General features: G+C 41.8%; 1 protein-coding gene across 4 annotated transcripts in view; it reads left to right on the top strand.

Annotated features, from left to right (window-relative positions):
* Positions 1-17,675, top strand: part of Galk2 (galactokinase 2) — a 124,688-nt gene that overhangs the window by 57,278 nt on the left and 49,735 nt on the right. For all 4 annotated transcript variants that reach the window (XM_021192200.2, XM_029536486.1, XM_021192199.1 and 1 more), the window contains exons 6-7: positions 15,258-15,356; positions 17,270-17,422. In XM_021192200.2, the coding sequence (XP_021047859.1) occupies positions 15,258-15,356; positions 17,270-17,422 (252 nt within the window). The remainder of the gene's footprint in view (positions 1-15,257; positions 15,357-17,269; positions 17,423-17,675) is intronic.

Consider the following 17,675-nt stretch of genomic DNA (forward strand, 5'->3'; position numbering starts at 1 on the left):
GTATCATCTACCCTGATGGTTGACACTGTTTTCTTCCTGAGAGATTGCAACACCCTCTGATAACAGTGCTTCTGTCTCTTCTGCTCTCTCCTTTGGTAGGGGGCTAGTGCGGTGCAGGGCAGTGTTCGGGGTAACTTTCTGTGCCCCTAGACCACAATCCTCTTTAGGCTTCCAGGCTTTGTGCTTCCCAGTTATCCTGGACATTCTCCATGGAGCTGAACACCTGGCTAGAGATCCACTTCCCTAATACAGTCTAGGGACTCAGTGTTAATTAACATTACATTCTGGGGAAAAATAAAGCCAGAGAAGCAAACTGAGCCAGTTGGAGTTTCTGATCAGGACTGCTTCATAAGCACTGAATTATGAAGGTCTCTTCTGGCACTGGCCCTAGAAAGTCCAACCTTTGACACTAGTTAGCTGAGTCTATAATACATGTTGCCAATCTTCTTATTTTTATGGTTCAGCTTTATCCCTCCTCCAATGTGGTGGTGTTATTGCTTCTCATTCTTTTCTTATGACTTCATCATGCCTCTCTGGCCATCACTTTGTTATGTGAACTGAAATGACTAATGGGGGAAGCTAGAGTTTTTCTTGTTACTTTTCTGCAAAGATGTGTCTATTAAAGAATGAACCCTTAAGGACAGGAAGACTTGTTTTCCAGGCACGTGAGTGGCAAAGTTAACATTTCATTTCCGTTTCATTCACCATGTGTAGCCTTTCCTGTCTGTCAAGTTCCTAACAGACACGTTCAAGTAATTTACCTATGAAAATCTCTATCTGTAATTAAACTCTTTCCCAGGAAACATTATAACTTCTTGGAACAGTAGTGGAAGCATCAATAAGCTCACATTTCATTTCTTTTAACGAGTACTTTGTAAAACTCATGTTGAGAAAGCCAGGCTGTGCTATGGATACCCACAGGTCCTGCTTTTTATCAGAACCAGTCCAGGCTGCAGATTGGCTTCTTCTGATATCACTTTCAAATGATAGATTTTAATGAGTGCCACTCAAGTTCCTCTTTGACCAATATATTGATTTAATTATTTTAAGCATGTGAGCAGATACAGTTATTTCAAAGTTCTTGGGTAATATCCCACATAAGAAGACTTTTGGGCTATTAACAGTTGTTAATTTTGACTGTGTTTACTTAAATCAAGTGGAAGCAGGGTTTATAGAATTTCATGTGTGGTCTTGGTCATCAAAGCCTGGAACCACCCATAAGTAAGGAAGGAAGGTAGAATCCTGTGGTTACGGGGCATCCACGGAATATCTCATCTGTGTGTCTTCTGATGAATTGTAAGGAATCTACCACTTAAAGACTCTTCATTGTAAAAAAGACGAAAATGCCCGTTTTAGCATTTATAACAGAAGTTGTATGATTGTTTACCTTTTTATGGCTTAATAATTTTATAGTAAAAATATTATTGTCAGGTTTTATGAATATTTTATTTGCTATTTTAAATAATAACTAATGCTTAAATTTTATGGTAAAGCAAAAAATTGGAGAAGGAAATTTGGTGATAAAGTAAAAAAAATTATCAGAAAAACTTAAAAGATGTCATTTCCTTCAGGAATAATTCAAAGGAACTTATGTATTGATGCACAGTGTCCTTACAGTTTCATATGTTTAGTATATACAAATCATCATTGATTTGTTTTAACTTTTGGGATTAAATTATTAATGGTGGATTTCTTGTGAACATCTGCACACATGTAGATGAACATAATTAAAGGAATTGCTGATGTAGCACTTATTTTTTTACCCTTATTTTCTATCATGAAACATACATAAGGTGTGGGAGAGTGGTGATAGATTCTAGGCATCTGGACCCCTGAACCTGGAGCCATGCAAACCCCATGTTACATTTGCTTTATCTTAACCCCACCTCAAAACCCTGGGAGAGTAAATGTCAAACATCACCCTCAATATTTCAGAACACATCTCTCTGGAAGTCCTCAACATAACCACAATATAATTGTCATGCTTGGAAAATTTAATAATACTGTAATACTATTATCTAATATGTAGCTCATATTTACAGTTCTCAGTTGGCTCCATAATAATATCTCTCATTCTCTCTGCCCAACCCTTCTCTTAGTTTCAAACTTTTTCTGATCCAGAATTTATTCAGGGGTCAGTCCCTGTATTTAATTGTCATGCTTCTTTAATTTTTAAAAAAGATTTATTTATTTTTTATTTGAGTACACTGCAGCTGTCTTCAGACACACACCAGAAGACTTCATCAGATCCCATTAGAGATGGTTGTGAGCCACCATGTGGTTGCTGGGAATTGAACTCAGGACCTCTGGCAGAGCAGTCAGTGCTCTTAACCGCTGAGCCCTCTCTCCAGCCCTAGTTTTCTTTATTCTAGAATAGTCTCTTCCACTTCTGAGCTTATTGTGACGTTGATATTTTAGAGTGTAGGCCATCTTTTTTTGGTCAAACTTCCTCAGTTCGAATTTGACAGAAGGTTAGTTTATTATTGGATTGAGACCACTCCCCAAGCCCCTGTCCTCATTGAGTCACAATATGTGATTTCTGTTTCTTCAGTTGTGCTTGACATTTAAAAATACAAGCCAGGCCCCAGTGGCACAGACCCTCATCCCAGCTAGCTGTGGGGCCGCGTCAGGGGGTTAGTGAGAGCTTGCCACAGTCAAGCAAGTAGATATCAGCAGTGAACCCGATCAGGCAGAAATGCGCTGCCTGTGCCCTTTTTATAAAGGTAGGCTTTTTCTTAATCATGGTTATAAAAAAGTTAATAGTGACAATGCATTAATAATTCTCTTGTGGTTTAATACATAGAATGCTTAATGCATGTTTTTGAATTCCTAAAATATACAACAATGTAAAAGTGGCAAATACTTGGCTTTTAAGGAATTAAAACTCTTGACCGTTGTGTTGATATTTAAACATCCTCAAGTTTTCCTTTATCTCATTGCCTAGGAAATAAAATGTACTAAGCTAGGAATAAACTGAGATGCCTAAGATAAAAATACCCCAAGCCAGTGTAATTCTAAACGGACACTGTGTGTATAGGGTCACGTTATCTCCCTTGCATTCATTCAGAGTTTGTATATATCACATTTCAGTGTAATGACATGGGCAGACTCCAAAGAAACTACCAGGCAACTGGAATTTGGTTTGACTAACAAATATTTACATGTGTCCGTATCTCTAAGTATTGTGATCTTTAAGGGGTTTATACTACACAGGCTTAATTCCTAAAGCTTTGTGTTACATTGTAGGAAGTTGCTCAGTAGTATATATAACTTCAAATGATCCTGCAGTTGGTGTGGGCAAGCATGAGGGTCAGCCAGAGCTTCTGCAGTGACAGGTGGACTTCGCGTGCTTTGCTGGGCAGCGTGCTCTGCTGGGCTGAAGGCTGCCCGTCATTTGCACGCTTTTGTATGTGTACTAATGTTATTTTTTCTTTCGTGGGTGGTGTTGACAGAAGTCAGGACTGTCTTTCAGGCTTTTTGGGTTTCTTTAGTCATGTACTTAGTACATTATAGGAAAGGAAAGATAAACAATGTCAGCCATGGTTTATGAAGTTGAGGCCTCCACATTAGGAGGCAGCTGGAGAGTGCGCTGCTGGCTACAGAAGGATTTAATTCACATGCGTTTTCTCACCCAATACCCTCCCTGCCTCTGGCATGATTTTGTGAGGTGGGTGACTGGGAAGTGGGTTTAATAGACTTCTTCCTTTGTTGAATATACTGGACTTACAAGGCCCCATTTAATCATTGCCTTCAGTGTAGCACTTCCCTGTGCACTGCTGCAAAAGGTTTGTCACTATAGGGTCTGCCTCATTAAATCTCTGTATTCTCAGAGACCTCAGAGAATGATCACTTCTTGTTAATAGCTTGTCATTATTTTGGCTTTAATTCAAAAGTCTATCATTTTACACTTTGACTCAATGGAGAGGATAAATTACACTAACCACATTAACGAAGGAATTCTGTTCCAGGTAGGGCTGGTCCTTCAAGCTCCCTTTTCTGTGACAGATGTCTGTTCTGATCATTTGGAGTCACTAGATACTAAACATCTCTCCAATGTCAAGTATTTATGCCAGCTTTATACACATACCAAAGTGTGTTTCTTAATCTGAGCACGTGAATTAGAGAGCTAGTATAATAACGCCAGTGATAAAGATGGTCCTACTTGGACCGCACTCCGGAACTTTCTGAATCTCCCTCTGCCTTTTACATCTTCAGATGAAAGAGTCATTTATGGAGGAGAACACAAAACAAAGGATGTGCTGGCACAGAGTGTGCTGCGGTGATACACAGCGGTGGTACACAGTGGTGGTACACAGTGGTGGTACACAGCAGTGGCTTGAGATGGGGGAATGTCTAAAACCGCAAGCCACTTTTTAAGGTGTATTTTCTGCCATCTAATGGTTTTCTTTTGGAGAGAGGGTACAGGAATTTTATAGCTGTTATTAAAGTGGTAAAAGTCATGGTTTTTCCTTGTTGATCAGAAATTGAAAATCAGTGAAATATTTTCAAGTCAGGCATTTTAGCTGAAAGTCAAAAATATTGACAGAAAATAATGAGAATGAGCTCTGAGTATGAATTTTAGGTTTGAGGGGTTTCAGAGTAATGAGTTAAGTGGCAACATATGCTTTTTAGTGGATAAAAATAGATTTAACTTCCTAATTTCACCAGGAATACTAGTAAAGTCCTTAAAAGTATTTTTTATTATTATAAAAGTGATATATTCTTGTTTTAGAGTATTAAGGAATAAAAATATGACTGGTATTAAATAAAGATTCTTATTATTAGCAAAGGGGACTCTGTCATTGAAGATTATGGTAAAAATAAAACCTTTGTACTTAAGCTGCCGCCATTCAGGGAAGCCACATTTGCTGCACATGTGACACAGTTACGTTTTATAGAACATCTGCTTTGTGCCAGGCAGGCAGTGTTTGAGGCACAGGGGAAGGCAGGGTTTAAATTCATTATCATAGATCTTTGTGAGGGAGGAGAAAGACAGAAAACAAATGAAAAGATTATATAAAGTGGAAATCTGAGTGAAAAGCAGATTGTGAGGTGGAAAGTAGAAGCGGGTTGGAATATTCTGTGGCAGTAAGAAAGAGTCTGTCTGATAATGTGGCATTTGAGTAAATATTGGGCCATGAGCATTTGCAGTGGTATAGAATGTTAGATGGGGTTATGGCTGCCCAATAATTATAGTGATGTTCATTGTGCTCTAGTTATATACAAGGCTTTTACAGTCTTTACAGGCACCAAATAAAGTGGGTGATTATTTTAACTCCAGCTTTGAGTTGAGGAAGCTCACTTGCTTTAACTACTAGGCTGAACTGCTAAGGGCTCTGGCAGAGAGAGGAAGTGTGGAATTCAGAGGCCAGAAATCCAAGAAAAGTTCCCCGAAGAAGCTGTTTAATTCAATCCTACTGACAAAGCAGTTCAAGGCAAGGGGAGTTTACAATGCCCAACTGTTTTCTCACTTTGCTGTTCCTTCAGAAACTAGTATGTAATAAGAATGCTTTGTGACAGTTGCCACTTTATAAATATTTGTTAAATAAATTCAGGTGGAAGAGCATTTGCAAAGGCTAGGGCAGGGGGAACATGGTGGACTGAGAAAATCAACTCACTTTGACAAGTGTAGACTATGAAACAAAAGCCAAGTAGGGATGCGTGTCAGAAGCAAGAGGCAGGCTCATTATGAATCTCTTCTTAGGAAGTGACATGGGCTAGTTAATTTGGCAGCACACATAAGCTAATCTAAAAGTTGATACACTATGGAGGAATAGGGGTCATGGAGGTTGGGGAAGTGTGTGTGTGTGTGTGTATGTGTGTATGCTTGTGTGTGTATGTGTGTGTATGCTTGTGTGTGTGAGTATGTGTGTGTGGTTTGTGTTTGTGTGTGTGTGCATGTGTGTATGTGTATGGGCAAGTCTTAGGTCATTTTTTATTGTTCATTAAAAAGAGGTTTACTTAGCTCACAGTCCTGGAGGCTCAGCGTGGACCTCTGGAGAGTAAACCATAGCATTATGTAACTTGTGGACAGTTGCATTGAAGAAATTCAATAGAGCAGAATGTTTAAAGTTGTCTGGACATTTGAATTTTCTGTGGACTTCTGTGAAGATAAAATATTTTGAAAGGTATATGGGAATTAAGATTTTTGCTAGTAAGGAAAAATAAGTAATTCAAATTAGCTTAATTCAGAAAGGAATATTTGCTTTATGTATGTGTATTGAAGTGTGCAAAGGTAGGTATTATTATCAGTTAGTTTTTGCTGTGTAAGAAATCTTCCCAAAACAGGGCTTAAAATAACCGGTTAAGCAGGTTTCAACTCAGAGTGTGAGTTAGTTACAAGGTATTGGTTCAGGATTGGTTCTCAGCTGGGATGATGGAGTGCCTGGATCACGTGGCTGCTTGTTTTATTCCGATGATTCTGATTCTGATTATTGTGTGGGGTCCCTGCAAGTGTTCAGGTACATACACCGGAGCAGGATATTGCTGTCTTCCACTATTCCTGAGGCAGCTTCACACTGAACCTGAAGCTTGCAGCTCTCACTATGCTGGCCAGTGAACTCTCAGGATCCTCTTGTCTATGCTCCCAGGGCTAGAGTTATGTACAGCCATGACCAGCATTTTACATGGATGCTGGCAATTTGCTTTCAGGTCTTTATGTTTGTGGGTAAGAACAAAAACTCTTTTCCACAGAGCCATCTTCCTAGCCCCCTGGCTTGTTTACATGGAAGTCTCTGGACACCAGAGTACCACAAGAGGGAAAAGTTCAAATCCAATTTCTTTTCTTTATTTCCCTCATCCATCCCTCCCTCCCTCCCTCCTTCCCTCTTCCCTCCTCTCTCCCTACATCCCTCTCATCTTTCCTTTGCACTCTCCCTTCATCTTTCTCTTTTCTTCCTTTCATTCCTTTCTCTCTTTTATTTTAAATTTGGGATTCAGTGCAGGGGCTTGTTCTTTCCCTGAGCTACACCTTAAGCTCTTACAAGTATTTTTCAAGTCTGTGTCCTATATGCCACTGTCTCAGTTGCTGAAGCCACTCATATCTATGATTCAAGAGGTGGAGAAATTCATCACTCAAAGTAAACTCTTGGTTGTGAGTCTCTGTCAAAAAAGAAAAGGACCTACTTCTAAGACACACCGAGCAAACATTCCCATTTAAAAGGGAGCGTCAGGAGAGCAGCCAGCAAGATGGACCAAAGCAAGAACTCAGTGCGGCCGAGCCAACTTCAGGCCTGCAGCTCTGTGCAGCCTCCCGCTGCTCACTGCTGTCACCCCTCCTCAGAATGTGCCCTGCTTGCCCCTGACTCTGCATGACTATCCAATCTGATGTCGGCTAGAGTTCAGGGTTCTCTTATATTATACTGGCAATCTTTTTGCACCTTGAAATGAAAGTCCATGATTATATAACCAAGAACATAAATTCAATAAGGTCATGAATCAAAAATTGAAAAACAGGACAAAGGAAAGAAAAGGTAAAAACACATTATGAATTTCTTTGTTAATTGTATTTTATGTATATGAATGTTTGCCTGTATGTGCATAAGTGTGCCATCTGTGTGCTTGGTGACCTTGGAGACCAGAAGAGGGCATCAGATCTTCTGCAACTGGAGCTTTGGATGGTTGTATGCTGTCACATGGGTGCTGGGAACCAAATGTGGGTCCTCTGCAAGAACACTGAGTGTTCTTAACTGCTGAGCCATCTCTCCAACCCTGATTGTTCATTTCTTAATGTAACTTTTCTTTAAACCTACTTACTGAATTTCTTAGATCTCTCCAACCCTGATTGTTCATTTCTTAATGTAACTTTTCTTTAAACCTACTTACTGAATTTCTTAGAAGCCAAGCAAAGCTGAAACAAAGTTATATTGGTTTCATGATCAAAATAGCAGAATCATTCTCATTTTCAGAAGAGGTACTGTCATCCCTAAATTTAAATTTCCACACAGATGTTTTGGAGCATACAAAGTACAAATTGTCTTGCGATATTTTCTGTTCCTATAGTGGAACATTTGAGACTGAGTAATTTAAAAAGTTTAAATTCCTTTAAAAAGAAAAGAGGTTTATTCAGCTTGTGGTTCTGGACACAGGGAAGTTCAACACTGGGCAGCTCTGTCTGGTATGAACTTCATGCTGTACCATAACTTGGTGGGTGGAATATGTGGTGCTACTGTGCAAAGGGGGACAGATGTCTGTGGTGGCTAACCCATTCCACAAGAAAAGCATCCTCCACTCACACAGATGTAGCCTCCATGACTCATTAGTGCCTCTTAAGGGCTTTGCCACTGCTAAGTCTGTGTATTTTTGTGCAACAAACCGCAGTCAAACCTCAACAGTCACAAAGCAGACCTGTGCAACCTCTGAAACAAGTGCAGGCACGACACTCTTCTGGGTCTCTCGCTTTCTACATAACATCTGAGCATAGCTCAGTCAAGTCCATTTCCTTCCTGTAGCAAGCTCGGTCCCTTCCGCCTCACGCCATTGTACTGACTGCTCTTTACACGGAGACCTTTCTCCTGGGTCAAAGAGTCTGGAGGTAACTCTGCATTTGGGGGCTTCAGATTGTGATTCATGGAGTGACAATTTTTGACTGGCTTGTGTTTGCATCTGTATCATTAGCCCACGATCAGGAAAATGACTAGATGTGAACTGCAGCCCTTACTGTGCTGGAGGGTCCTGACTTTACACTCAGTGATCCTTCCTTTTGGTTCTTAAGAGTGGGACCAAGACTGTGCTGCTGAAAACCCAGTCTGAAGAGCCCTCCCCATGTAGTGGGAAGGTCTCCAGGGAAGGACATGCAGTTCTAAGACATGCGTGCCAAACCACAGAGATCGCAGGCCCGCCACCCATCCCGTATTATCATCATTACTGAGCGTTTTTTTTTTTTTTTTTTGGAAGGTCAGAGCCAAAATAAGCAATCTGCCAGCCAAGGAAGCAACCCCAGCCCTTACCACAGGCTCTGGGGGCCCCACTGGTATTTAGTAGCAGTGACTTGGGTCATATTTTTGTCTAATTCCATCAGTCTGGAAAGGCTCCTGCTTCTATGGTCTTCCCACAATTTCTTTTTTTTTTTTCAATTATCTTTCCCGTCTGTCCAATAATAGTTACCTTGTGTGTGGGTGCTGCCTCTTGCCAGAACCCTCTTTTTTAAACATTTAAAATAGCGAAAGGGATCCAATTAATTGTCCTTGTGAGAAATCTGCAAGGAGAGAAGCTTTTTGAATCTCCTGAATTTTGAGTTCTTGAGCCATCCTCCATATTCTTCTCTTACAGATAAAGAAGAGGGTTTTGTTTATAAGCCCACGCCAGGCTCACAGTTCAAGTACTGGCCCTGACATTTACTAGTGGGTGACCTTGGCAGTTTACTTGACCTCCACATGATTCATTTTCTTCATTAGAAAGTCTGTTTAGCCATAAAGCCCTTTCTAATGGACTTGCTATTAGTGCCCGGAAAGTGTTTAAACACGCAAGGGTTGTCCTGTGTGTTGTCTGTGGATGGAGGAACCCACGGCAGCCTGTCAGCCTCACTCGGAGGTCATCCTGCCTTGTGGGAGGGATGTCTTTGTAACTCTCTCTAGAGTTGGATGTTAGGAAGGAAGGCCTGCAAGCTCCTCACTGTCCAGTCCACTGAGAGATTTTCTACCTTTAAAAAAATTAATTACTCCGCTTTTTGGTAGACTTTTGTTTTATTTTGTTTTTGTATTTGTTTCTTTTGATTTCCATTTGTTTTTGTGAGAGCATGGGGATGTGAAGTTCAGTGTGGGGCAGGTGGCAAGGCTCAGGGGTTCAGTGTGGGACAGGTGGCAAGGCTCTGGGGGACAAGGAGGCCTGGACCCGACTCATGAGCACACATCACAGTGCTAGGTCACTTGACTCAGCAGCTCTAGTTACATAATATGAATATATGTATAATCAAATAAAAAGAGGCTACAGGTTTGAGGGTGCAAGTTTCATGGGAGGGGCTAGAGGCAGGAAAAGGAGGAAAGGAAATAAAGTCTTTTTTCTTTTGCTGTAAACCTGATATCTTTTTTTTTTTTAAACTCATATATTTTGATTATGTTTTCCCCTTCCTCAACTCCTCCCGGAACTATTAAAATTTCCACCTCATCCAAATATGTCAGGGTTAGCTTAGAAGATTTGAATAAAGAACAATTTCTTTACCAGAACAAATTGAGCTAAGATTACCCTTGGGCCCAAAAGTGACTTTGTTAGATCTTCCTTCCTGTCCCTCCGAATGTCACAAGTCTTAGTAGAAGCAGGGTGCATACTGGTGCTTCACTCCTGGGGGCCTCCTCTGGGGAGCCTTCGTAGTAGACTGTAGGGTGAAGATGGGTGCAGAGCTGATTTGGAGGGAAAAATAGAAGCTGTCTAGCACATTAGAGTTCTGTGTTCTTTTGAAGGCTCACACATAAGATCAGTGTTTTGGTTCCTTGAGGGCGGACTATGGCTTTGTCCGTTACCCATGGGTTAGCAAAGCTTCCACAGTCCAGTTGTCTTCTCTAAGGATGAGTGAGGAAATCAAATGCCACAAGAGACTAGCTGGGGAGGATCTGGTTCCTGGAGTGCACAGGTAGAGGATCAGAGGATCGTGTGGAGGGAGGGAGCGGGAGCCCTCATAGTCTCAAGCTTTGTTGCCTTTGCTTGAGAGTTCTCAGACTCTGTGTTTGTGCTCAGGGTTTAGAGAAACTGGGCAAGTTCAGATGGCTCAGTGTGGTAGAGCCATGAGCTTGCCCTTTCCTGCACACCACTGGGTTCCTGAGTTATTCAGACTGTCCTGTGAGTGCCTCCAGGGTGCTCATTTCCCTACACACATCTGTTAACATGCTTTTCCACAGCTTCTTAGTTTTGTGGACTCTGTCAAACTCATATACAATTTCAGAAATTAGAAGCACCAATTCAGTGCCTTCCTGAGTTGCTCTGGATGATGGAATTTTTGAAAGATGTGCAATGATTCCATTTCCAGTATCTTAAAGGATGGGAAGCACCTCGGCAGACTCACGCGACCCTGAGTGTCCAGTGACTCAGGTGCTCGGCACCCGCCAGGGAAGGCTGCCTGAGATCAGGTTATAGTTTCTGGCTTGGGCTATAGGCTTAGCTAGTTTTGTTTACTGTCTGACTCATGCGGATGCTGTCCTTAAGTCAGATTTGGGTTTCTTTTAGCCCTTGTTTCTAGCTTCTTTATCTCTCTTACTCATTTTGCTCCTCCCTGACCTCACTACTTACTACTAAGGCTCAGAGCTAGGGCCACTGAGGAAGCCAGCTAGTGGGTGGGTCTGCTGTTGAATTTTCCAGGTAGGCATGTTTTGTTTATTGGGCAGGGACTCCTGTCTTCAGGTGGACAGAGATCATTTGAATGGGTTCCTACTTTTCTGTTCACCTAATGGCTCCTTACTGTTTATTACTGAATCAGCCCATTTAGAGACTTTCAGAATCTTTAACGTTTTGTCTTGCTGTGAACATCTTTAAAACATCCTGTATTTGACTCTAGCTTGACCATCATGTTCTGTAAATCAAACAATTATTTATTCATTTGTGAAAATAACAATATCAACACTTGTCAACACTTATATGCTACATTAGAGTCCTCATGCTCTTACTTGTGATATTTTAAGTTAAGTTTTAGAAACTTAAGATTGTCATAGTAGTTCTGTGGCTTGGAGGGCATTGCTTTTCCCTTCAATCTGGATAGGAGGTGATATAACATGGTAAGTAAGAATATAGATGGTGGGGGCTGGAGAGATGGTTCAGCACTTAAAAACACTGGCTGACCTTCCAGAGGACCTGGGTTCAAATCCTAGCAACCATATGACAGCTTACAACTGTCTATAACTCCAGTTCCAGAGGATCTGCCACCCTCATACAGACATACAGGCAGGTAAAGCATCAATGCATACAAAAATAAATAAATCTAAAAGAAAAAAGGAATATGGATGGTAGAACTAGATAATTGAATTTGCATTTAGCTTTAATAACTTCCAGTATATATTACCCAACAAATGACTCAGTCTCCTCATCTGCGAAATGGAGAAGCATCTGTTTTATGGGATTCTGAGAATTAGCAGATGGGAAATAGACACTGGAAGAAGTGAAACATCTTACCTAAGATCACACAGCCAGTTGCAAGGGAACTCTGGCTCACTTCACAGTCAGGTTGCTTCTGGTCCTGGACTCTCCCCACTGTATTTTTATGTACCCTAAGATTCCATCAATGAAGTCAGCCCTTATCTTTCAACTTCTTCCTTCATTTTCTTTTCTCTTTTTCCTTTTCTTTGTTTTTCCCTACTTAGAATTGTTGAGTATTGTCTGTCCAGTTAGAATTTGTCAGGTGTTACAGTAGCAAGTGTTGGGATGGCTTCTTCCCTGTAAGGGACAGAGGTGTTACTCTGGATTACACACACACACACACACACACACACACACACACACACACACACACACACAAGAATGTCTTATAACTATAAATGTATACCATGGCATACTTAAGAGCTTAAAATATATATCATCTATCTATCTTGTGTGTGCGTGTGTGTGTGTAAGTCAGAGAGAAACTTTAGGAATATGTTCTCTTCTTTCACCCTGTAGATCCCAGAAATCAAACTCAGGTTATCAGGCTTGGTGACAGTGCCTTTTTTGGTGAGTCATCTTGGCAGCCCACTTTATGAGCTTTACAAAGTAATTAATACTTCTCAGTGCTCTAATATATTTCCTCATATGAAGGAGAATATTACCATTTTGGTGACCCTCACTTGTCTTTTCACATCCCTTATGGAGGTTGAACAATGACTACATTAGCTCTATCTGCACACCAGAGTCAGATGGATGACACTCAGATCCTGGACCCTCCATGTCCAAGGCCCTGAATCTCATCGTTCTCCTCTGTACCATGGGGTAGGCAAAAGTTTGCAGCTGATTCTTTACACTCAACAATGGTGGGCATTGCTGCATTGAGGAGCTGACTTTAAGTTTTGATACAAGATCAAAATTAGGTGGGCACCAGACCCCTACAAGCTTACAGATTGATGTAAGCTGTGCTTCATCTGGGCACACTGTTTCTCTGCATTTTAAGTATAAGTGTTTTGACCTTTTGGTCACTAATTTATTTTTAATGTTTCTATTATAGACAGACCATTGGCTGTGTGTACCATCGGTCATGTGCAATGATGTCAAAATTCCTCATGTCACCAGGCAAAGTTAATGTTAGTGAAGCCACATGACTAACAGGAGCTATGATACTTGCTAAAGTCATCAGATGGCATTTGGACAGCTCTTCTCAGGGAGGGAAGCAGCAGCAGTTTATTGAGTTTTTAGGACATACCTGGCAGCACGTAAGGCAGTGACACTGAGGAAACACCACAGCTTATCTCTCATAGACCCATAGTATTTGGGGAAAAAGAAATGCAGTGGAGACATGTTACAGTTAAGGACAGTAAGAAGCACCCTGATCCAACCAAGACTACTTAAGTGGATGGTGTAAGTGCTTGCTTGTATTAGGGTTCTCTAGAGTAATAGCTTATAGAATGAATCTATCTATCTATCTATCTATCTATCTATCTATCTATCTATCTATCTATCTATCTATCTATCTATCTGATTCACTGGAATGACTTACAGGCTGTGGTCTAGCTAATCCAATAATGACTGCTATGAAAGGAAAGTCCAAGAATCTAGCAGTTGCTTAGTTCACAAGGCAAGATGTCTCAGCTGGTCCTCAGTATGTGCTGGCATCCCGAAGAAGTCAGGCTTTGATGTCAGTGAAGGAATGGATTTGCTAGCAAGGTAAGGACAAGCAGACAAAGAGCAAAAGCTTCCTTCTTCCATGCCACCAGATAGGCTTCCTACAGAAGGTGAGACTCTGATTAAAGTTGTGTTCTTCCCACCTCAAAGTCAAACCAAGCAAAAGTAAACTCTTTCAAGTGTGCCCTCCATTTCTGTATTGTAGTTCATTCCAGGTCTACCTAACTTGAAAACCAAGAGTAGCTATCACAGTGCTTCATGGACTCCCATGAAGAAAGACAAATAAGCCCACTTAAAGCAAGACTCGCAGTGATCATAATGTTAGATGCTGGGAGAGCAGAGAGGAATTCTATGGCGCGTGTGCATTTGGGAGTGCCAAGGTGTTGAAACAGGAATAGCAGAGTCCTGAGCAGAGCTAAGTTCTGGGAAGTCAGGAAGAACAGCATTTGTTCCATGTTTCTGAATTGAAGGTATTTTGGGAACAGTGCTGGGAGAACAGACTGGAGAGGTGAGCAGCGAGCTAAGGCTAGAAGAACTTGTGCACCACATTGAGAAGATGTAGATAAGCAAGAAGGCAAGAGATGAACTTAGTACATCAGGGTTTCAGCATCATCAATCTGAACATCTAATGGGACAAGTGAGTCTTGACTTAAGCCTTGGAAGAAGGACCATGTAACTGAAGAGCAATGTGGGTAACTAGGTACCACTATTGGAGCTGCAGAGGGCAGGATTTCAGGAAGCCTCCATGATGGCAGAAGATCTGAGTGGTCAGCTTGCCAATATGTGGCCAATGACCTGGATATTGAGTAGCATTAGGATTTCTACAGGAAGCATGAATCAGCACCAGGTTGTTTAATTATGTGTGCTTTGGTCAGGAAGGCATCCCTACTTAGAAAAGAATGGTAAACCAATTTTATGTTCAGTTTGGTTACAAGCTTAGAAGGCTTTGGATATAAGATTAGGATTTTGAACTTATCTTTAATCAATAGGAAACAAATGACAACTCCTTAACATTTTTAGTATGGCCCAGGACCTCTTCACCTCTTCATCCAGTTTCTTCATCATGGCTGTACCTAGAGTGAGAAGTTCTATCCTCACACTTAACATGTGAGAGAGGCAACATTATTTTGGCTTAGAAGCTTTGGCCTGCCTTGGCTTTGGAGGCACTGGAATTGTCATTGTCACTGTCTGGAGACAAATGCAAATGAATTAGTGCCAGAGGAGGAGAGATAGTGTCCACAGAAAGATGAGAGATGCTGCATGCACTGCAGTCTTTTAGGGATAGAAAAATCAGCATGCATGCTCTGCTCTCATTCTAGACCCACATGGAGTTGTCACTTGGTCTTGGTAAGTCTCCCTGCTGTATTCAATGGGAGTCTAGAACTGCTGCGAAGAGCACATTGCTCTATTCAGTTGCTATGTAACTGACCAGAGTTGGTACTGGAATTCAAACCCAATTGACATATCTGGCTGAAAAAAATAGGTTGCAACCGTATCCCAGTACAAATGAATGTTTGTTCTCCCAGGTGGAACTTGCAGAAATCTGTGCCAAGAGTGAGCGTTACATAGGCACTGAAGGTGGAGGCATGGACCAGTCCATATCATTCCTTGCAGAAGAAGGATCTGTAAGTAGCACTGAGTCCTTTGGAAATTTCAACTTGGGAAAATCTCTGTGGAGGGGAAGGCTTGCAGCCCCCAGCATGTATGGTTATGGGAGGTCTATTCTTTCACTCTACTGTAGCCCACTGCTCAGCTATCTTGTAACTCAGGTCTAGTAGTGAGCAAGTGGACTCTATTTATTATCGATTCCTTTGACCTTAAACATCCAGAAGCACACTTCAGACTTATTTTTCTCATGTGTCTAGGCTTCCCCCCACCCCCATATCTCATTGTTAAGATGAGATTTCTCAATCCCCTCCTGGGGACCTCCTTTCCTGACCTTGCATGAAATCACTTCATCTTGTGGTGTTTCATAATCTCACGTTGGCTTCAAACCCAAATGTTAGTTCTCTTACCACATATATGCACAGCCCACTTTTTGTAAATTACTCTTTGGTGTCATTTTTCTCTGTCAACATTTTTGGGGCTTTGGTGGTGGGAGGAAGAATGCTGACGGCAGGCCAGGAATACATTCTCCGGTCCAGTACCACATCCTCTTGGCTGTCAGCTCCTCAGGCAAGACAGAGGTTTGGGTTTTTGCCTATGAACTGCCTATTTCCAAAATAGATGCAGGCATCTCTTTAAGATCTTTCTTAGCTTTGCATCAAATCCCTTCAGGCTTGGCTGTTTTCCAAGAACACCTGGGTTCTTCTGACTAAGAATATATTTTCATTGATTCTTTTAGGCCAAAGACATGAAGTATAAGGAAATTTATTTTAACACTAAAATTATCCTTTCAGAGTTTTAGATGTGAACTGGCAAGCAGATGTAGTGCTGGGAGCTCTGATGCTAGTGTAAGTTAGGCTCACAGTCTGGAGAGCCCTTGTTCTCTGGCCTTGCGAAGTGCATCACCTCCTAACTCTCCCCTTTGGCCTACCCTAGCGTCTCAGTCTATAAGCTCTGAGCTTCAGCCAGATTGGTGCCCCCAAAGCACATCTGTGCCATTTGTTGCCCCCCCCACATACAGAAACTCCTCAGATTGGTGCCCCCAAAGCACATCTGTGCCATTTGTCGCCTCCCCACACATACAGAAACTCCTCAGATTGGTGCCCCCAAAGCACACCTGTGCCATTTGTTGCCCCCCCCACATACAGAAAGTCCTCAGATTGGTGCCCCCAAAGCACACCTGTGCCATTTGCTGCCCCCACACATACAGAAACTCCTCAGATTGGTGCCCCCAAAGCACACCTGTGCCATTTGCTGCCCCCCCCCACATACAGAAACTCCTCAGATTGGTGCCCCCAAAGCACATCTGTGCCATTTGTTGCCTCCCCCCACATATAGAAACCCCTCCTCCTTTCTGACCCCTTTAAGTATCTTTTAGGACTCAGGGTAGATTTCCTTTTTTTTTTTTTTTTTTAAGATGTTTTTATTTATTTTATATATATCAGTGTACTGTTGCTGTGTTCTGACACATCAGAAGAGAGCATCAGATCCCATTGCTAATGGTTGTGAGCCACCATGTGGTTGCTGGGAGTTGACTTCAGGACCGCTACAGGAGCAGCCGGTGCTCTTAACTGCTGAGCCATCTCTCCAGCCCAGATTTCCTTTTCCAAAGGCTACTAAGTTGTCTGATTAGGTCTTTCTATTAAGCATCTGAGTAAGACTGTGAACTTTGCAGTACTCCCACTGTGATACTTACAATGTGGAGACATAATTTCATGTCTTCTCTCAGCAACTGTGGCAGAGGCAGAACCTGTCCTGTTCACTGCTGTGTCTCCTGTGCCTAGTGCAATGCCTGGCCATCAGTAAACAATGTTTGAACAAATACAGCATTTTTAGAGAAGATTTTCTCAAGATAAAACGAGTGCATAAAAGCTTAAATGTTTTTCTGAATCCTAATAAATTATTGTTTCCTCCGTTGCTTTTCTTCGAATAGGCCAAGTTAATAGAATTTAGCCCTCTGAGAGCAACTGATGTGCAGCTCCCCAGTGGGGCAGTCTTTGTGATTGCCAACAGCTGTGTGGAAATGAACAAGGCAGCCACTTCACATTTCAATGTCAGGGTGATGGAGTGTCGACTGGCGGCAAAGGTACGGATGTGGCAAACCAGTGGAACTTGCAGTGTGCCTGTTCTTCCCTTGCTTGTCCTCTATGGTTTGTAGTTTCTTCCACTTCAGAGCAGCGCCCTGACTGCAGCCACGGCATTCTCACTGCAAGTCTTTGTGTCTGGAGCACTCTGATTCCTAACAGATAAACCAATCTTCTGTTCTCTTCTTGTTCTTTAGAAACTGAATGAACTTCACAACTGAGTGTTCTGGGATGCACCCTGGGGAAGACTGGACA

The sequence above is a fragment of the Mus pahari genome, chromosome 3 (assembly GCF_900095145.1).
Source record: "Mus pahari chromosome 3, PAHARI_EIJ_v1.1, whole genome shotgun sequence".
Classification (NCBI taxonomy): Eukaryota; Metazoa; Chordata; class Mammalia; order Rodentia; family Muridae; genus Mus; species Mus pahari.